This window comes from Oncorhynchus mykiss, chromosome 25 (assembly GCF_057628025.1).
Source record: "Oncorhynchus mykiss isolate SJ-2025 chromosome 25, ASM5762802v1, whole genome shotgun sequence".
Classification (NCBI taxonomy): Eukaryota; Metazoa; Chordata; class Actinopteri; order Salmoniformes; family Salmonidae; genus Oncorhynchus; species Oncorhynchus mykiss.
This window is the reverse complement of record NC_143046.1, coordinates 79,642,930-79,664,596: the sequence shown is the minus strand read 5'-3', so window position 1 is coordinate 79,664,596 and position 21,667 is coordinate 79,642,930. Positions and strand designations below refer to the sequence as shown.

The following is a 21,667-nucleotide window of genomic DNA, read 5'->3' as shown; positions in this document are numbered from 1 at the left end:
AGAAGCAGTGCGAGGACGCATGACTTTCAACCTTCGTCTCTCCGGAGCCCGTACGGGAGTTGTAGCGATGAGACAAGATAGTAGCTACTAAACAATTGGATACCACGAAATTGGGGAGAAAAAGGGGTAAAATTTAAAATAATAATAATACAATGCTGGTAGACCTAAACATTACTGGTAGGCCTATACAATACTGGTATACATTACTGGTATACATTACTGGTGTGCATAAGAGAGTGAGTGGTGTGTGCAACAGAGAGTGAGTTTGTGCATATGTGCATAAGAGAGTGAGTGGTGTGTGCATAAGAGAGTGAGTGGTGTGTGCTCAGGGCCATTTTCAGCATCATGGTCTGACTATTATTATGTTACATGTCAGACAATTAGCATTTAATGAATATGCATAGAGAACTTCCCACATGGTAAACTTCATGGGTTATTAATGATTTATAAATGTACTATTCAGGTTGAAGCTTGTCAGATATTGAATTACATTAGGTCTGTAAGTCATTGAGTTGGATAGGGCTGCCTACCGTCTCACATCCAAAGCTAATCTAATGCTTGAGAGTAAAACTTTGGGACAATAATCTGTATTAATCCTATTGTGGGATTTGACCACAGCTCCAGGAGTCAACTACAGGCCTGGAGGCACTACTGGATTAAAGAGACATTGGATAATAAGACATTAAAACAATTAACATAGTAATCCATCCACTTTTTCTCCTTTCCCACTTTGTCTCTCCTCCTAACCTCTCCCTTGGCTTTCTTTCTCTCGTCACCCTCTCGCTTGCTCTCTCAGGCCAAAGAGGAGCTCCTGGCCAACGGTAGTGCTGGAGAGGAGTTGTGTGTGGAGGAACTAGGGGAGGAGGTTCTGGAGGAGGATGAAGATCTGATGTGGAAGGAGCCTAAAGACGAGGTCAACGTGGAGGACGACCTGGAGTACTACCAGGTAGGGAGGAGTTCAAGACGACCACAAATGGCACCCTATATCCTATATAGTGCACTACTTTAGACCTGGGCTCGTAGAGCTCTGGTCAAAAGTAGTGCACTACATAGGGAATATGGTGCCGTTTGGGATTGGTTGATGGTTGTTAGGGGTGATTAATCGAAAGTTGACTCTTGTGTTGTTAATATTGATATTGATTGATGTTCTGCTTTGAGGGAGCTAGCACAGCTAGCACACTGTGTATGTGACGAAATATGATTTGATTTGAGTTTTATTTTCAACAAATACTATACAGTATTCAGACACCTTGACTTTTTCCACATTCTGTTAGGTTACAGCCTCATTCTAAAATTGATAAATTCCAGGGGTCTGAATACTTTCCGAAGGCACTGTATGTGGTGTGTAGACCAATACAAGTTTCCATGTAATTACTCTATATAGTAAGAGGTATGAATGCCTGCATACCAGACACATGCTTGCTTATCAATTACAGTGGGAAATGCTGTATCAAAAGACAATGTAATTTATTTAAACACATTTTTATTTTCAGCTATGGAAAATGTAATTTAAATGTGTTAATTTCTAATCGATAAGGATGTCCTCGATCGACTAATTGATTAACTCATTCCTACTACCAGGAGCACATCAAGTTCATCGACAACATGCTCATTGGCTCCGGTGCCTTCGGCAAGAAGATTTCCCTCGGTACCTTCCCCCCTGCCCCCGCCACCCCTGGCCCAAGTCCCAGCCCCTCCGCCCGTTCCTCCTCCCCTGCAGCCGAGCCCAGCTACGGGGAGTGGAAACCCCCCAAGAAACCTGGCCCGGTCCCCACCCCCCACTACCCCTCAGAGCCTAGCGGTAGTGGCTCAGCAGATGAGTTTGACTACAGGTGAGTTTCCCCCAATCCCATGTGAAGTTGTACCTGAGCACCTAGGAGGCAAAGCGCTATATTTGAGCCGTAAGGCCCGACGGGGTGTGGTATTTTTTATTTAACCTTTATTTAACTTGGCAAGTCAGTTAAGAGCAAATTCTTATTTACAATGACGGCCTACCTAAGCCATACCAGCCCTTAGCCAATATACCATGGCTAAGGGCTGTTTTAGTAGTAAAATGGCGCCGGAGAAGAAGGCTGATGTTCTACGTGTCCCCAACCGATAGTTTTTTTTGTTTGTTTATTTGCGTTGTTTGTTTTTACTTATTTTGTACATAATGTTACCACTACCGTCTCTTATGACCGAAAATAACTTCTGGACATCAGGACTGTGATTACTCACCACAGACTAGCAGACTACTTTTTCTCCTTTAATGAGTCTGACGAGCCCGACGCAAATGATATACTGCTTTCTCGGGAACAGGCCCAGATCCCCTTGATTTACTTGAAGAGGAGAAAAAGGTGCCAGAGGGCAGGCTGCCTTATGAGAAGTCGTAGGCGATCGAATAAACCCCCATTTCCTTCCATTCTGCTAGCAAACGTGCAATCTTTGGAGAATAAAATCGATAACCTACGTGGAAGATAAAACTACCAACGGGACATTCAAAACTGTAATGTCTTATGCTTCACGGAGTTGTGTCTGAATGACAACACTATCAACATACAGCTGGCTGGTTATACGCTGTACCGGCAGGATAGAACAGCGGCGTCTGGTAAGACAAGGGACGGTGGACTATGTATTTTTGTAAATAACAGCTGGTGCACGATATCTAAGGAAGTCTCGAGCTATTGCTCGCCTGAGGTAGAGTATCTCATGATAAAATCAAATCAAATGTATTTATATAGCCCTTCGTACATCAGTTGATATCTCAAAGTGCTGTTCAGAAACCCAGCCTAAAACCCCAAACCGCAAGCAATGCAAGTGTAGTTGCACGGTGGCTAGGAAAAACTCCCTAGGAAGGCCAAAACCTAGGAAGAAACCTAGAGAGGAACCAGGCTATGTGGGGTGGCCAGTCCTCTTCTGGCTGTGCCGGGTGGAGATTATAACAGAACATGGCCAAGATGTTCAAATGTTCATAAATTACCAGCATAGTCAAATAATAATAATCACAGGCAGAACAGTTGAAACTGGAGCAGCAGCACAGCCAGGTGGACTGGGGACAGCAAGGAGTCATCATGTCAGGTAGTCCTGAGGCATGGTCCTAGGGCTCAGGTCCTCCGAGAGAGAGAAAGAAAGAGAGAATTAGAGAGAGCATACTTAAATTCACACAGGACACCGGATAGGACAGGAGAAGTACTCCAGATATAACAAACTGACCCTAGCCCCCCGACACAAACTACTGCAGCATAAATACTGGAGGCTGAGACAGGAGGGGTCAGGAGACACTGTGGCCCCATCCGATGACACCCACGGACAGGGCCAAACAGGAAGGATATAACCCCACCCACTTTTCCAAAGCACAGCCCCCACACCACCAGAGGGATATCTTCAACCACCAACTTACCATCCTGAGACAAGGCCGAGTATAGCCCACAAAGATCTCCGCCACGGCACAACCCAAGGGGGGGCGCCAACCCAGACAGGAAGATCACATCAGTGACTCAACCCACTCAAGTGACACACCCCTCCTAGGGACGGTATGAAAGAGCCCTAGTAAGCCAGTGACTCAGCCCCTGTAATAGGGTTAGAGGCAGAGAATCCCAGTGGAAAGAGGGGAACCGGCCAGGCAGAGACAGCAAGAGCAGTTCGTTGCTCCAGAGCCTTTCTGTTCACCTTCCCACTCATGGGCCAGACTACACTCAATCATATGACCCACTGAAGAGATGAGTCTTCAGTAAAGACTTAAAGGTTGAGACCGAGTTTGCGTCTCTCACATGGGTAGGCAGACCATTCCATAAAAATGGAGCTCTATAGGAGAAAGCCCTGCCTCCAGCTGTTTGCTTAGAAATTCTAGGGACAATTAGGAGGCCTGCGTCTTGTGACCGTAGCGTACGTGTGGATATGTACGCCAGGACCAAATCAGAGAGATAGGTAGGAGCAAGCCTATGTAATGCTTTGTAGGTTAGCAGTAAAACCTTGAAATCAGCCCTTGCCTTGACAGGAAGCCAGTGTAGGGAGGCTAGCGCTGGAGTAATATGATTACATTTGTTGGTTCTAGTCAGGATTTTAGCAGCCGTATTTAGCACTAACTGAAGTTTATTTAGTGCTTTATCCGGGTAGCCGGAAAGTAGAGCATCGCAGTAGTCTAACCTAAAAGTGATAAAAGCATGGATTCATTTTTCTGCATCATTTTTGGACAAAGTTTCTGATTTTTGCAATGTTACGTAGGTGAAAAAAAGCTGTCCTTGAAATGGTCTTGATATGTTCTTCAAAAGAGAGATCAGGGTCCAGCGTAACGCCGAGGTCCTTCACAGTTTTATTTGAGACGACTGTACAACCATTAAGATTAATTGTCAGATTCAACAGAAGATATCTTTGTTTCTTGGTACCTAGAACAAGCATCTCTGTTTTGTCCGAGTTTAAAAGTAGAAAGTTTGCAGCCATCCACTTCCTTATGTCTGAAACACATGCTTCTAGCGAGGGCAATTTTTGGGCTTCACCATGTTTCATTGAAATGTACAGCTGTGTGTCATCCGCATAGCAGTGAAAGTTAACATTATGTTTTCGAATGACATCCCCAAGAGGTAAAATATATAGTGAAAACAATAGTGGTCCTAAAACGGAACCTTGAGGAACACCGAAATGTACAGTTGATTTGTCAGAGGACAAACCATTCACAGAGACAAACTGATATCTTTCCGACAGATAAGATCTAAACCAGGCCAGAACTTGTCCGTGTAGACCAATTTGGGTTTCCAATCTCTCCAAAAGAATGTGGTGATCGATGGTATCAAAAGCAGCACTACGGTCTAGGAGCACGAGGACAGATGCAGAGCCTCGGTCTGATGCCATTAAAAGGTCATTTACTCAGTACTATGATGGGGTCTAAAACCAGACTGAAGAATTTCATATACATTGTTTGTCTTCAGGAAGGCAGTGAGTTGCTGCGCAACAGCCTTTTCTAAAATTTTTGAGAGGAATGGAAGATTCAATATAGGCCGATAATATAAAAAAAACTTTCTGGGTAAAGGTTTGGCTTTTTCAAGAGAGGCTTTATTACTGCCACTTTTAGTGAGTTTGGTACACATCCGGTGGATAGAGAGCTGTTTGTTATGTTCAACATAGGAGGGCCAAGCACAAGAAGCAGCTCTTTCAGTAGTTTAGTTGCATTAGGGTCCAGTATGCAGCTTGAAGGTTTAGAGGCCATGATTATTTTCATCATTGTGTCAAGAGATATAGTACTAAAACACTTGAGCGTCTCTCTTGATCCTAGGTCCTGTCAGAGTTGTGCAGACTCAGGACAACTGAGCTTTGAAGGAATACGCAGATTTAAAGAGGAGTCTGTAATTTGCTTTCTAATAATCATTATCTTTTCCTCAAAGAAGTTCATGAATTTATTACTGCTGAAGTGAAAGCCACCCTCTCTTGGGGAATGCTGCTTTTTAGTTAGCTTTGCGACAGTATCAAAAAGGAATTTCGGATTGTTCTTATTTTCCTCAATTAAGTTGGAAAAATAGGATGATCGAGCAGCAGTAAGGGCTCTTCGATACTGCACGGTACTGTCTTTCCAAGCTAGTCAGAAGACTTCCAGTTTGGTGTGGCGCCATTTCTGTTCCAATTTTCTGGAGGCTTGCTTCAGAGCTCGGGTATTTTCTGTGTACCAGGGAGCTAGTTTCTTTTGAGAAATGTTTTTAGTTTTTAGGGGTGCAACTGCATCTAGGGTATTGCACAAGGTTAAATTGAGTTCCTCTGTTAGGTGGTTAACTGATTTTTGTCCTCTGGCGTCCTTGGGTAGACAAAGGGAGTCTGGAAGGACATCAAGGAATCTTTGTGTTGTCTGTGAATTTATAGCATGACTTTTGATGTTCCTTGGTTGGGGTCTGAGCAGATTATTTGTTGCAATTGCAAACATAATAAAATGGTGGTCCGATAGTCCAGGATTATGAGGAAAAACATTAACATCCACAACATTTATTCCATGGGACAAAACTAGGTCCAGAGTATGACTGTGACAGTGAGTGGGTCCAGAGACATGTTGGACAAAACCCACTGAGTCGATGATGGCTCCGAAAGCCTTTTCCATGTGCATATTAAAGTCAGCAAAGATTAGAATATTATCTGCTACAACTACAAGGTCCGATAGGAATTCAGGTAACTCAATGAGGAATGCTGTATATGGCCTAGGAGTCCTGTAAACAGTAGCTATAAAAGGTGATTGAGTAGGCTAAGCTGTAGACCACACTCTACCTAGAGAGTTTTCATCTTTATTTTTCGTAGCTGTTTACATACCACCACAGACTGATGCTGGCACTAAGACAGCAGTAAATGAGCTTTATTTCCCCCCATAAGCAAACAAGAAAACGCTCACCCAGAGGTGGTGCTCCTTGTAGCCGGGGACTTTAATGCGGGGAAACTTAAATCCGTTTTAACAAATTTCAAAAAAGATGTTAAATGTGCAACCAGCGAGGGGAAAAAAACTCTGGACCACCTTTACTCCACACACTGAGACGCATACAAAAATCTCCCTCGCCCTCCATTTGGCAAATCTGACCATAATTCTATCCTCCTGATTCCTGCTTAGAAGCAAAAATGAAAGCAGGAAGCACCCATGACTAGATCAATAAAAAAGTGGTCAGATGAAGCAGATGCTAAGCTACAGGACTGTTTTGTTAGCACAGACTGGAATATGTTCCGGGATTCCTCCGATGACATTGAGGAGTACACCACATTAGTCATGGGCTTCATCAATAAGTGCATCGATGACGTCATCCCCACAGTGACTGTACGTACATACCCCAACCAGAAACCATGGATTACAGGCATCATCCGCACTGAGCTAAAGGCTAGAGCTACCGCTTTCAACCCGGAAGCTTATAAGAAATCCTGCTATGGCCTCCGACAAACCATCAAACAGGCAAAGTGTCAACACAGGACTAAGATAGAATCATACTACACCGGCTTTCACGCTCGTCGGATGTGGCAGGGCTTGCAAACCATTACAGACTACAAAGGGAAGCACAGCCGAGAGCTGCCCAGTGACACGAGCCTAGCAGACGAGCTGAACTACTTTTATTCTCGCTTCGAGGCAAATAACACTGAAACATGCATGAGAGCACCTGGATGTTCTGGATGACTGTGATCATGCTCTCCGCAGCTGATGTGAGTAAGACCTTTAAACAGGTTAAAATTCACAAGGCAGCAGGGCCAGATGGATTACCAGGATATGTACTGCGAGCATGCGCTGACCGACTGGCATGTGTCTTTACTGACATTTCAACTTCTCCCTGTCCGAGTCTGTAATATCAACATGTTTTAAGCAGACCACCATAGTGCCTGTGCCCAAGAACACTAAGGTAACCTGCCTAAATGACTTCCGACCCGTAGCACTCACATCTGTAGCCATGAAGTTCTTTGAAAGGCTGGTCATGGCTCACATCAACACCATTATCCCAGAAACCCTAGACCCACTCCAATTTGCATACCGTGTCCTCAAAGCTCATCGATGAGCTAAGGACCATGGGACTAAACACCTCCCTCTGCAACTGGATCCTGGACTTCCTGATGGAAGTGGTAAGGGTAGGTAACAACACATCCGCCACGCTGATCCTCAACACAGGGTTGCCCCTCGTGTGGGTGCTCAGTCCCCTACTGTACTCCCTCATGACTGCACGGCCAGGCACGACTCCAACACCATCATTAAGTTTGCTGATGACACAACAGTGGTAGTCCTGATCACCGACAACGACGAGACAGCCTATATTGAGGAGGTCAGAGACCTGGCCGTGTGGTGCCAGGACAACTACCTCTCCCTTAATGTGATCAAGACAAAGGAGATGATTGTGGACTACAGGAAAAAGAGGACCGAGCACACCCCCTTTCTCATCGACGGGGCTGTAGTAGAGCAGGTTGAGAGCTTGAAGTTCCTTGTCCACATCACCAACAATCTTACATGGTCCAAGCACACCAAGACAGCCGTGAAGAGGGCACGACAAAACCTATTCCCCCTCAGGAGACTGAAAAGATGTGGCATGGGTCCTCAGATCCTCAAAAGTTTCTACAGCTGCACCACCATGGTTGCATCACTGCCTGGTATGGCAACTGCTTGGCCTCCAACCGCAAGGCACTACAGAGGGTAGTGTGAATGGCCCCGTACATCATTGGGGCTAAGCTTCCTGCCATCCAGGACCTCTACCAGGCGGTGTCAGAGGAAGGCCCTAAAGATGGTCAAAGACTCCAGCCACCCTAGTCATAGACTGTTCTCTTTGCTACCGCATGGCAAGCGGTACCGGAGCACCAAGTATAGGTCTAAAACGCTTCTAAACAGCTTCTACCCCCAAGCCATAATACCCCTGAACATCTAATCAAATGGCTTCCCAGACTATTTGCATTGCACCCCCCCCCTTTACACCGCTTCTACTCTCTGTTGTTATCATCTATACATTGTCACTTTAATAACTCTACCTACATGTACATATTACCTCAACTAACCGGTGCCACCGTACCCCCCTGTGTATAGTCTCGCTATTGTTATTGTACTGCTGCTCTTTAATTACATGTTACTTTTATTTCTTATTCTTATCCATATTTTTTTTAACTGCGTTGTTGGTGATGGGCTCGTAAATAAGCGTTTCACTGTAAGGTGAAAACTGTTGTATTCGGCGCATGTGACTAATACAATTTATTTTATTTGTTCTTAAGCATGACACAAAGCAGAGTGCCTGGATACAGTCTTTAGCCGTGGTATATTGGCAATATACCGCAAACCCCCGAGGTGGCTTATTGCTATTATAAACTGGTTAAAATTGGCCTTACCATTAAATGCTAACTTACAAGCTCCTAAACAACAATGCATTTCAAGAAATAAAAAATAGAATAAAAATTAACACTATAACATTGTGTAACAATAACGAGGCTATATTCAGGGGGTACTGGTACCGAGTCAATGTGCAGGGAAACAGGTTAGTCGAGGTTATTTGTACATGTCGGTAGATGTAAGGTGACTATGCATAGATTACCACTGCAATTGTAGCAGTAAAAATAAATGTTTTGTCATACCCGTGGTATACGGTCTGATATACCATGGCTTTCAGCCAATCAGCATTCAGGGCTCGAACTATTATAATACAATCGATTGTTTATTTGAACAACTTGGTACATATGCAGAATCATACATAAAATGATATGTCATACAATATATAAGAAAGAGGTAAAAATATACAGTACCAGTCAAGTTTGGATACATCTACACATTCAACGCTTTTTCTTTATTTTTACTATTTTCTACATTGTAGAATAATTGTGAAGAGATCAAAACTATGAAATTACACATGGAATCATGTAGTAACCAAAAAAACTGTTAAACAAATCCAAATATATTTGAGATTCTTCAAAGTAGCCACTCTTGGCATTCTCTCAACCAGTTTCATGAGGAATGCTTTTCCAACAGTCTTGGAGTTCCTATGTTTGCTGAGCACTTCTTGGCTGCTTTTCCTTCACTCTGTGGTCCAACTCGTTGAGGTCAGGTTATTGTGGAGGCCAGGTCATCTGATGCAGCACTCAATCAATCTCCTTCTTGGTCAAATAGCCCTTACACAGCCTGGAGGTGTGTGTTGGGTCATTGTCCTGTTGAAAAACAAATGATAGCCCCACTAAGCGCAAACCCGATGGGATGGCGTATTGCTGCAGAATGCTGTGGTAGCCATGCTGGTAAAGTGTGCCTTGAATTCTAAATAAATCACAGACCATTACACTTCCTCCTCCATGCTTCACGGTGGGAACCACACAGGCGGAGATCATCTGTTCACCTACTCTGCGTCTCACAAAGACACGGCGGTTGGAACCAAAAATCTCAAATTTTGACAGATTTCCACCGGTCTAAGCAAGTCTTATCTTATTTTTGCTGTCCTTTAGTAGTGGTTTCTTTGCAGTAATTCGACCATGAAGGCCTGATTCACATAGTCTCCTCTGAACAGTTGATGTTGATATGTGTCTATTACTTGAACTCTGTGAAGCATTTCTTTGGGCTGCAATTTCTGAGGTTGGTAACTCTAATGAACCTTTCCTCTGCAGCAGAGGTAACTCTGGGTCTTCCTTTCCTGTGGCGGTCTTCATGAGAGCCAGTTTGATCATAGCGCTTGATGTTTTTTGAGACTGCACAAGTTTTCCAGATTGACTGACCTTCATGTCTTAAAGTAATGATGGACTGTCGTTTCTCTTTGCTTATTTGAGCTGTTCTTGCCATAATATGGACTTGGTATTTTACCAAATAGGGCTATCTTCTGTATACCACCCCTACCTTGTCATAACACAACTGATTGGCTCAAACGCATTAAGAAGGAAAGAAATTCCACAGGGGTGGCTACTTTGAAGAATCTTTGTTTAACACTTTTGATTACTACATGATCCCATATGTGTTATTTCATAGTTTTGGTGTTTTCACAATTATTCTACACTGTATAAAATAGTAGAAATAAATAAAAACCCTTGAATGAGTAGGTGTGTTCAAACTTTTGACTGGTACTGTATATTCTACCTAAATGTATGGACAGTGCATTAATGACTGATTTGGCATACCACTTAATTAATAAGTAGACATATCAAATGATTGTGAATTATTCCAGCTCGTGGGATGCCATGTGTTACCTGGACCCTAGCAAGGCAGGGGAGGAGGATGATTTCGTGGTGGGTTTCTGGAACCCGTCGGAGGAGAACTGTGGGGCGGAGTTGGGGAAACAGTCTATCTCCTATGACCTGCACACAGAGCAATGCATCGCTGACAAGAGCATCGCTGACTGTGTGGAGGCATTGCTGGGCTGCTACCTCACCAGCTGTGGGGAGAGGGCTGCTCAGATGTTCCTCTGCTCACTGGGACTCAAGGTATGGCCTTAGATACACCACCTCTCTCTATCGTCTACCTCTGCTGTTACCCTTGTGTTAATGTAGACTCTAATCTATTAAAGTAACTCTACTGTTGTGTTAATGTAGACTAATATATTAAACTACCTCTACTGTTGTGTTAATGTTCACTCTAGTTCTAATGTTCCTCAAGGTAAATGATGCCTGTGATAACGTTTATTATAAATAGCAGATGCTTTTATCCAAAGCAACTATGTGACCTATGGGAAAATCAAATGTACAAGTTACATTCCTGAGCCATCACATGAAGCATGACTTAATAATACAACCTATCACTATCATGAACCAGGTGTTACCGGTTGAGAGGAGGAGGCTGAAGGAGAAGGGCGGGGTCATAGAGGTCGTGAACCTTGACCTCCAGTATGGCTGGCTGAAGATCCCACCCCGCTGCATATTTGACCACCCAGACGCCGAGCTCACCCTCAACCACCTCATCTCCGGCTTTGAGAATTTTGAGAGGAAGATCAGCTACACCTTCCAGAACAAGGCCTACCTGCTGCAAGCCTTCACACACGCCTCCTACCATTACAACACCATTACTGGTAAGCATGAGTTTCCTACGGAATCTATTTCAAAATGGATGAATCCTAATGAAGGAATGCACATATTGCATAAGATTGCATTGTTTCTAAAATATTGTAGTAATTCCAGCACGTTCTGTAGTGTGCCTTTAATATAATTTTGTTCCATTGTAGAATGATTGACACTTCCTCTCCCTCATACTTCCTCTCCATTCTCCCTCCCTCGTTTTCTCTCTTTCCCAGATTGTTACCAGCGACTAGAGTTTCTTGGCGATGCAATTTTAGACTACCTCATAACGAAGCACCTTTATGAAGACCCGCGCCAACACTCTCCTGGCGTGCTCACAGACCTGCGCTCGGCGTTGGTCAACAACACTATCTTCGCCTCCCTGGCCGTCCAGTACGACTTCCACAAGTACTTCAAGGCTGTGTCGCCCGAGCTGTTTCATGTCATCGACGACTTTGTGCAATTCCAGCTGGAGAAGAACGAAATGCAAGGCATGGACTCTGAGGTGGGTTTAGGGTGGTCCCATCCTCGCAATTGTAAAGTTTGATTGTATCTCGAATGGCTCCCTGTAAGTGGTGCACTATATAAGGAACAGGGTGCCATTTGGGATGCATCCTTGTTGAAGAAGTGTGGTGTTTTGTTGTGGTAGTGTATTTACTTGTACTTTATGGATGTGGAACAAAAGTTATGTGTGTTCTGGGGTGTTTGTTTGTTTGTTGTTGTGGGTGTACATCTGTTGTACTCTTGTTCTATTGTTCCACATTTTCCCAGCATACCCCAGTGTATATTTCTACCAAGAAATCTTTGCAGAGACCTAATGATAGCTTTTGGCCTTGTTGATAATTACTAACATTTAAACATGTTTTGTGGGACATACTCATGTTTTTTTCTGCCCCTAACATAAAAGTCCCAAAACATAGGCTGTCAGTTCATATGAATCTGTTTTAGATTTAGATTTTGGAATGTTCAGTATAAAATTACATTTATATTAAATCCAGTTGGATTTAATTTATTTTTAAGTGCCTATCTTGGCAGTGAATCGGATCTCGTTTGAGCAGAGTTTGTTTTATGCCAAAGGGATAACATTAAAATATTTTAAAGAAGAAAAACTAATTTAGGAAAATGTGTAAATATTTCCCCTTAATAGCTCAACTGGACGGCGGGGTCTCTGGGTCTCCAGTGTGTGTGAGGGTACAGCTGACTTTGTATTTGCTATTAAACTTAATACAGTGATAACTTTAAAGGCACAGTGCAGTAAAAAATGTGATTTGCCTGTGTTTTATATACATTTCCACACTGAGTTTGGAACAATACTGTGAAATTGAAAATGACAATTAAGCCCTTTTAGTGTAAGAGCTGTTTGAAAAGATCATCTGAATCTCAGCGTGTTTTGGTGAGATGGAGTTTTGGCCTGTCTGGTGACATCACCCGGTGGTAAGTTAGTTAATAGACCAATAAGAAATGGTTCCAAACCTCTCTGCCAATAACAGCTAATTTTCAGATTCCCCTTTCACTCAGGCCACTCCTTTCTTGAGAAATTGCTCTTTGAAGCTAAGTTTTGTTTCATTTTCTACCATTTTATTTTAAAACATTCACTGTAAGGTACTTAATTGTTAACCAGAAACAATTTAATATTGAGGTAAAAACAGTTGCATTGGACGCTAAATACAGTTCAATACTTGTATTACTTGAATTTAACACTTGGCCTCCCAAGTGGCGCAGCGGTCTAAGGCTGCAGTGCTAGAAGCGTCACTACAGATCCGGTTTAGATCCCGGGCTGTGTCACGACCGACGACTCCTGTGGCGGGCCGGGCGCATGCACACTGACACGGTCGCCAGTTGGACTGTTTCTCCTCTGACAAATTGGCTGGCTTCCAGCAGTGTGTCAAGAAGCAGTGCGGCTTCTTCGGGGGACTGTAACTACCAATTGGATATCTCGAAAAATTATCCTCAGATATTCATTTTCCAAAGGAAAATGCTCAATTCACTCTATAGCAAACATCTACTTTTTTCTTAGCACATTTGTTATATATGAATATGATATCACATGGGAGACCATGTTCAGTCCGAGTTATTAGAAAGATGCCGTACTAGAGCACAGACCAAAAAAACAACAACATTCAATCCACTCGTGAGAACATATTTTTTTCCACCTTAACAAAAACTACTTTTACGGCATCTGTTATTCCCCCTTTCCTTCAGCTTCGTCGCTCAGAGGAAGACGAGGCGAAAGAGGAGGACATTGAGGTCCCCAAGGCAATGGGAGACATATTTGAGTCACTAGCTGGAGCAATTTACATGGATAGCAGAATGTCACTGGAGACAGTGTGGCAAGTGTATTATCCAATGATGAGGCCACTTATAGGTAAGGAGGAGAGCGAGAAACTACTTCTTCCACGTTTTGAATTTCTCTTTTCTGATTGTTTGGCAGTTCATGCAGGGAGGCTTTTAGTTTCAATTGTTTACTAACTATTAATGTTCTCATATGTCTGTCCCAGTGATCATCATATTGAGGAGTTAAAAAGATGAGGGTTCATGTTATAACGTTTTTCTTTTCCCCCGCAGAGAAATTCTCGGCTAATGTCCCTCGCTCTCCGGTGCGGGAGCTATTGGAGATGGAGCCTGAGACAGCCAAGTTCAGGTAGGAGGATTTCTGTTGTGTGTGTATACAGTGCATTCGGGAAGTATTCAGACCCCTTGGCTTTTTCCACATTTTGTTACGTTACAGCCTTAGTCTAAAATTGATAAAATTGTTAATTTTCCTCATCAATCTACACACAATACCCCATAATGACATCACAATACCCCATAATGACAATGTAAAACAGGTTTTTAGACTTTTTTGAAAATTGATCAAAATAAAAAAAACAGGTAAAATATTTACATAAGTATTCAGACCCTTTACTCAGTACTTTGTTGAAGCACCTTTTGTCAGCGATTACAGCCTCGAGTCTTCTTGAGTATGAGGCTACAAGCTTGTCACCTGTATTTGGGGAGTTTCTCCCATTCTTCTCTGCAGATCCTCTCAGGCTCTGTCAGGTTGGATGGGGAGCATCGCTGCACAGCTATTTTCAAGTCTCCCCAGAGATGTTAGATTGGGTTCAAGTCCAGACTCTGGCTGGGCCACTCACGGACATTCAGAGACTTGTCCTGAAGCCGCTCCTGTGCTGTCTTGGCTGTGTGCTTAGGGTTGTTGTCCTGTTGGAAGGTAAACCTTCGCCCCAGTCTGAGGTCCTGAGTGCTCTAGAGCAGGTTTTCATCAAGGATCGCTCTGTACTTTGCTCTGTTCATCTTTCCCTCGATCCTGTCTAACCTCCCAGTCCCTGTCGCTGAAAAACATCCTTGTAGCATGATGCTGCCACCACCATGCTTCACCGTAGAGATGGTGCCATGTTTCCTCCAGACATGACGCTTGGCATTCAGGCCAAAGAGTTATACCGTTGTTTCTTCAGACCAGAGAATCTTGTTTCTCATGGTCTGAGAGTCCTTTAGGTGCCTTTTGGCAAACTCCAAGTGGGCTGTCATGTTTATGTGATGTGCCTTTAACTGAGGAGTGGCTTCTGTCTGGCACTCTACCGTAAAGGCCTGATTGGTGGAGTGCTGCAGAGATGGTTGTCCTTCTGGAAGGTTCTCCCGTCTCCACAGAGGAACTTTGGAGCTCTGTCAGAGTGACCATTGGGTTCCTGATCATCTCCTTGAACAAGGCCCATCTCCCCCAATTCCTTAGCTCTAGGAAGAGTCTTGGTGGTTCCAAATGAATAAGGCTATAAAGTAACAAAATGTGAAAGAATCTGAATACTTTCTGTGTAGGTGTAGGTGTAGGTGTGTGTGTGTGTGTGTGTGTGTGTATGCGTGTGCGTGTGCGTGTGCGTGTGCGTGTGTGTGTGTGTGTGTGTGCATAGTACCAGTCAAAAGATTGGACACCTACTCATGCAATGGTTTTTCTTTATTTTTACTATTTTCTACATTGTAGAATAATAGTGAAGACATCAAAACTATGAAATAACACTTGGAATCATGTAGTAACCAAAAAAGTGTTAAACAAATCCTTCTTCAAAGTAGCCACCCTTTGCCTTGATGACAGCTTTGCACACTCCTGGCATTCTCTCAACCAGCGTCACCTGGAATGTTTTTCCAAAAGTTTTGAAGGAGTTCCCACATATGCTGAGCACTTCTTGGCTGCTTTTCCTTCACTCTGTGGTCCAACTCATCCCAAACCTTCTCATTTTGGTCGACGTCGGGTTATTGTGGAGGCCAGGTCATCTGATGCAGCACTCCATCACTCTCCTTCTTGGTCAAATACCCTTACACAAATGATAGTCCTGCTAAGCGCAAACCAGATTGGATGGTGTATTGCTGCAGAATGCTGCGGTAGCCATGCTGGTTAAGTGTGCCTTGAATTCTAAATAAATGCCTGACAGTGTCACCATCAAAGCACCATCACACCTCCTCCCCCATGCTTCACGGTGGGAACCACACATGCGAAGATCATCCGGTTCACCCACTCTGCTCCTCACAAAGACACACGGTTTGAACGAAAAATCTCATATTTGGTCTCATCAGAACAAAGGAGAGATTTCCACCGGTCTAATGCCCATTGCTCGTGTTTCTTGGCCCAAGCAAGTCTACTTCTTATTGGTGTCTTTAGTAGTGGTTTCTTTGCAGAAATTTGACCATGAAGGCCTGATTCACATAGTCTCCTCTGAACAGTTGATGTTGAGATGTGTCTGTTTCTTGAACTCTGTGAAGCGTTTATTTGGGCTGCAATCCGAGGTGCAGTTACAGTGCCTTGCGAAAGTATTCGGCCCCCTTGAACTTTGCGACCTTTTGCTACATTTCAGGCTTCAAACATAAAGACATAAAACTGTATTTTTTTTGTGAAGAATCAACAACAAGTGGGACACAATCATGAAGTGGAACGACATTTATTGGATATTTCAAACTTTTTTAACAAATCAAAAACTGAAAAATTGGGCGTGCAAAATTATTCAGCCCCTTTACTTTCAGTGCAGCAAACTCTCTCCAGAAGTTCAGTGAGGATCTCTGAATGATCCAATGTTGACCTAAATGACTAATGATGATAAATACAATCCACCTGTGTGTAATCAAGTCTCCGTTTAAATGCACCTGCACTGTGATAGTCTCAGAGGTCCGTCAAAAGCGCAGAGAGCATCATGAAGAACAAGGAACACACCAGGCAGGTCCGAGATACTGTTGTGAAGAAGTTTAAAGCCGGATTTGGATACAAAAAGATTTCCCAAGCTTTAAACATCCCAAGGAGCACTGTGCAAGCGATAATATTGAAATGGAAGGAGTATCAGACCACTGCAAATCTACCAAGACCTGGCCGTCCCTCTAAACTTTCAGCTCATACAAGGAGAAGACTGATCAGAGATGCAGCCAAGAGGCCCATGATCACTCTGGATGAACTGCAGAGATCTACAGCTGAGGTGGGAGACTCTGTCCATAGGACAACAATCAGTCGTATATTGCACAAATCTGGCCTTTATGGAAGAGTGGCAAGAAGAAAGCATTTTCTTAAAGATATCCATAAAAAGTGTTGTTTAAAGTTTGCCACAAGCCACCTGGGAGACACACCAAACATGTGGAAGAAGGTGCTCTGGTCAGATGAAACCAAATTTGAACTTTTTGGCAACAATGCAAAACGTTATGTTTGGCGTAAAAGCAACACAGCTCATCACCCTGAACACACCATCCCCACTGTCAAACATGGTGGTGGCAGCATCATGGTTTGGGCTTGCTTTTCTTCAGCAGGGACAGGGAAGATGGTTAAAATTGATGGGAAGATGGATGGAGCCAAATACAGGACCATTCTGGAAGAAAACCTGATGGAGTCTGCAAAAGACCTGAGACTGGGATGAAGATTTGTCTTCCAACAAGACAATGATCCAAAACATAAAGCAAAATCTACAATGGAATGGTTCAAAAATAAACATATCCAGGTGTTAGAATGGCCAAGTCAAAGTCCAGACCTGAATCCAATCGAGAATCTGTGGGAAGAACTGAAAACTGCTGTTCACAAATGCTCTCCATCCAACCTCACTGAGCTCGAGCTGTTTTGCAAGGAGGAATGGGAAAAAATGTCAGTCTCTCGATGTGCAAAACTGATAGAGACATACCCCAAGCCACTTACAGCTGTAATCGCAGCAAAAGGTGGCGCTACAAAGTATTAACTTAAGGGGGCTGAATAATTTTGCACGCCCAATTTTTCAGTTTTTGATTTGTTAAAAAAGTTTGAAATATCCAATAAATGTTGTTCCACTTCATGATTGTGTCCCACTTGTTGTTGATTCTTCACAAAAAAAGACAGTTTTATATCTTTATGTTTGAAGCCTGAAATGTGACAAAAGGTCGCAAAGTTCAAGGGGGCCGAATACTTTCGCAATGCACTGTAACTCTAATGAACTTAATGAAAGATCTTCCTTTCCTTTGGCGGTCCCCATGAGAGCCAGTTTCATCATAGCGCTTGATGGTTTTTGCAACTATACTTGAAGAAACTTTCAAATTCTTGACATTTTCTGCATTGACTGACCTTCATGTCTTAAAGTAATGATGGACTGTCGTTTCTCTTTGCTTATTTGAGCTGTTCTTGCCATAGTATGGACTTGGTCTTTTACCAAATAGGGCTATCTTCTCTATACCACCACTACCTTGTCACAACACAACTGATTGGCTCAAACGCATTAAGAAGGAAAGAAATTCCACAAATGAACTTTTAACAAGGCACACCTGTTATTTGAAATGCATTCCATGTGACTACCACATGAAGCTGGTTGAGAGAATGCCAAGAGTGTGCAAAGCTGTAATCAAGGCAAAGGGTGGCTATTTGAAAAGTCTCAAATATAAAATATAAAACACTTTTTTGGTTACAACATGATTCCTAATGTTTTATTTCGTAGTTTTGATGTCTTCACTATTATTCTACAATGTGGAAAATTTGTGAAAAATAAAGAATAACCATTGAATGACAAGGTGTCCAAACTTTTGACTGTTACTGTGTATATTTTTTTAACCGTTTTAGCTGGCTTGCTTACTTACTTGATTGCAATTATTATATTCTCTTTTCCATTAACTCACCCCCTACCCCATATATATTCTATAATTCACATATTATAGAATCTATATGCATTGTACAATATTTAATTTGTTTCTAGAATGGAAGCTTTCCTGACCATGTTGCTAGGATGCCACTTCACTTTATTGTGCTGTATGTAATTCAATGCCCCCTTCCTCAGCCCTGCAGAGCGGACGTACGACGGGAAGGTCCGTGTGACAGTGGAGGTCGTGGGCAAGGGCAAGTTCAAAGGCGTGGGCCGCAGCTACCGGATCGCCAAGTCTGCTGCCGCGCGCCGGGCCCTGCGCAGCCTCAAAGCCAACCAACCTCAGGTCCCAAACAACTGAGCTTCACACGTTAACTAGCTAGCTACTGATGCTAGCTACTGATGCTAGCAACTGACGCTATCTACCTACAACTGTCACTAGCCAGTAGCCACTGATGCTAGCTTGCTACTGATGTTAGCTAGTCGCCACTGATGCTAACTACTGACGCTAACCAGTAGCTACCAGTGCTAGCAACTGATGCTAGCTACCAACACAGTGCAGCATTAGTCCTGTATCTTCAGCCCTCAATGGCACAACCAAGGCAGCCAGGGAACGTTCTGTGGAGACATGGGGAAGTCACAACGAGAGCTGATCTCGTTGTAACGGATTTCACATTTTATTTTACATTTTTTGCAAACACAATCTTTCCTTTCCTTCTGTTCTCTGCTTTGTGTAATCACAAGAGTGCTTTATTAACGTATAGCAAAGTGTTAAAAAGAAGAAAAAAAGGTCAGGTGTTGCTTTGTTTTTTTCTCACTTTTTTTATTTTTTATTTGACTTTTTGTTTGTTTAACCTTTGCTTTGTGTCAGTGAGATGTTAGGCGTATTATGAGTAGTATTAGATTTGTACATAGTTCAAATCAAAGGTGTAAATCTAAAAACGCTATACTCCTCAGTCTGTGCACTAGTGCCAGTTTTAAAGCGGTTTTTAAAATGCTATTGCTAAGGAAATGGCAAGCAGAGGCCAGACCACCAGTGAAGACGACCAGTGTGGCCCACCTCTGTCTGAACTCTGTCTTGAGATGCTATTCTTAGGATGCGTCTAAAATGGCACCCTATCCCCTATATAGGACCCTATGGCCCAGGTCAAAAGTAGTGGACTATATAGGGAATATGGTGCCATTTGGGACGTAGCCTCAATCATTATTGCACTTATTCCATTAGGGTCTGTTATGTTCAGAATTGTGTGGTCGGATTGGACAACAAAATCCTATATGTAACAAAAATATATATATACATTTATGATGAAATATAAATATTATTTGCCTTACATACTAAGGCCCTCCCTCGTATCCTGAAAAAAAGAATAGGAATTCAACATTCCCGCTTACTGTAAATTTAAAAATAGTTTTTAAACAGCACTCGAGGATGCATGTTCGTGTAGCTTATGTATTAATAACCATGGCAACTGGATGGCTTATATAAACATTTATAAATCTATCAATATATCTAGAGGGAAAGAGATATTAAATGTTTATTATTATGACATAAGTCGACAACTTTAGTCTCAAGTAATGTCTTTTGATACCAAGATTGATCATCTTTATTTTGTTGGTCATTTTGTAAGACTCAGAGCACCTTTTGAGTACAGTCTTTAGGACACAGGTTGTTCTTCTTTTTCAACAGAATCGTGGTTCACACATCCCTTCACTTTACCAAAGCTAATACAGATGTGACTCTACAGGGTTGCACATGTGAAGTCAGTTCCTAGGGATATGCACACCAGCCTTTTTGTTGAATTATTTACTTCAAACACATTGTGACATAGCGTCCACGTTATGTGACTACATAGCCTCTTAGACTAAATGTATTTTATTTTCTCTCAATAGTATCAATAAGCCCTCTTCACTTGAATACCTCAGTTGATTGCATGCATTTGTTTTTGGTGCTATGTTTTGTTGTATTAAGCTTGAATTTCTCATCCTTTTTGCACTGTAACTATAATACCTCTTTCTTTGACCTTTTTGAAATCTGTCAGTTGGGTTGGTTGTCCTGTTCTAGCAGCCTTCAAGCTGTAGTGGTTCAGTTGCATCGGTGTTTTCTTTGATTTTCTTCTCTCCCTGCCCAATTGATTTAATGCTTGATGATTTGGTGGGGTAAATCCAGAGGGTATTCTCATTCTGCACATACATGGGCCTAAACTAATGCCTTCAGTCTCTGTTGAGCATCAGTCCTCTTCAAAGGAAGAAGACATGAATTGGCCATGATCAGATGGAGGGGGCCTCCTGTACTGTAGCTTGTTGAAGTAAACCGATTGCACTCTATATCTCTCACCGTGTGTGGCCAGCGCAGTCTTAGTGTATGTCGAAGGCCTTTGCAAGACTACTTCGGATTCAGCCTTTTACGATTGTCACATGTCACACTGTGCGATGTTACCAAATTAAAATCTTGATATCAACCTTGTCAGATTGTAAGATTTTCTTCAGTTCTGTCGTCACATTCTGCGATTTGACTTGAGGCTACGTCAACTACAGCAGTGTAAAAACTGAAAGTATGCATAGTTTTAACAAGCAACCTTTATATTTCCACTCAATCAAATCTGCTTCCCCAAAATAGCGTGGTCTCTGGTAGAACGTTTATTTTGATTTGCGATTTGGTGCATTTATCAAATTCCCATCAGGTAGCCCGATTTCAGCCTTGTCATGTAAACAAGAATATTAGGGAAATCATTCTTCTTGCACAGCATATAAATGTTTAAATGGAACTGTTATAGTAATCTGACTAGTCACAATAATCGCATTATTGTGTGCCGTGTTCCTATTGGTCAGTCACCGGAATCAGCTCGTACCACCAGCCACTCTACACCGAGCCTACGACCGTCCGCACGTAGCGGTACTTAATCGGCAGACCTGTCACACTGAACGAGCCAAGCCGTCCGACAAACGTTTACAACCTACAAATTTGCCCGCGTTGTGAAAATGTCTGGAACAGCAAAATTGTGGCTTAAAACGGCTGGATTTGTACAATCTGTGGGGGGCTTAAGATTCTAAGATTCTTTCTCACTCGAAAATGGCATTCCTCACAGATGTTTCATTATTTATCCTGTACACCTGTGTTGTCCTAAAACAGTGGGTGTGCAAGAAACGTAATTAAATAATTAATGGTTCCTAAAGTTGATGAATGAATT

The 21,667-nt window shown here is 42.7% G+C and overlaps 1 protein-coding gene across 1 annotated transcript in view; it reads left to right on the top strand.

The window, feature by feature from the left end:
- Nucleotides 1-20,943, top strand: part of LOC100136218 (endoribonuclease Dicer) — a 67,796-nt gene extending 46,853 nt beyond the window's left edge. The window contains exons 27-34 of the mRNA XM_090219354.1: nucleotides 797-946; nucleotides 1,582-1,832; nucleotides 10,596-10,851; nucleotides 11,180-11,432; nucleotides 11,655-11,923; nucleotides 13,621-13,783; nucleotides 13,984-14,059; nucleotides 18,675-20,943. Of these exons, the coding sequence (XP_090075480.1) occupies nucleotides 797-946; nucleotides 1,582-1,832; nucleotides 10,596-10,851; nucleotides 11,180-11,432; nucleotides 11,655-11,923; nucleotides 13,621-13,783; nucleotides 13,984-14,059; nucleotides 18,675-18,840 (1,584 nt within the window). The 3' untranslated portion in view covers nucleotides 18,841-20,943. The remainder of the gene's footprint in view (nucleotides 1-796; nucleotides 947-1,581; nucleotides 1,833-10,595; nucleotides 10,852-11,179; nucleotides 11,433-11,654; nucleotides 11,924-13,620; nucleotides 13,784-13,983; nucleotides 14,060-18,674) is intronic.
- Nucleotides 20,944-21,667: the final 724 nt, after the last annotated feature.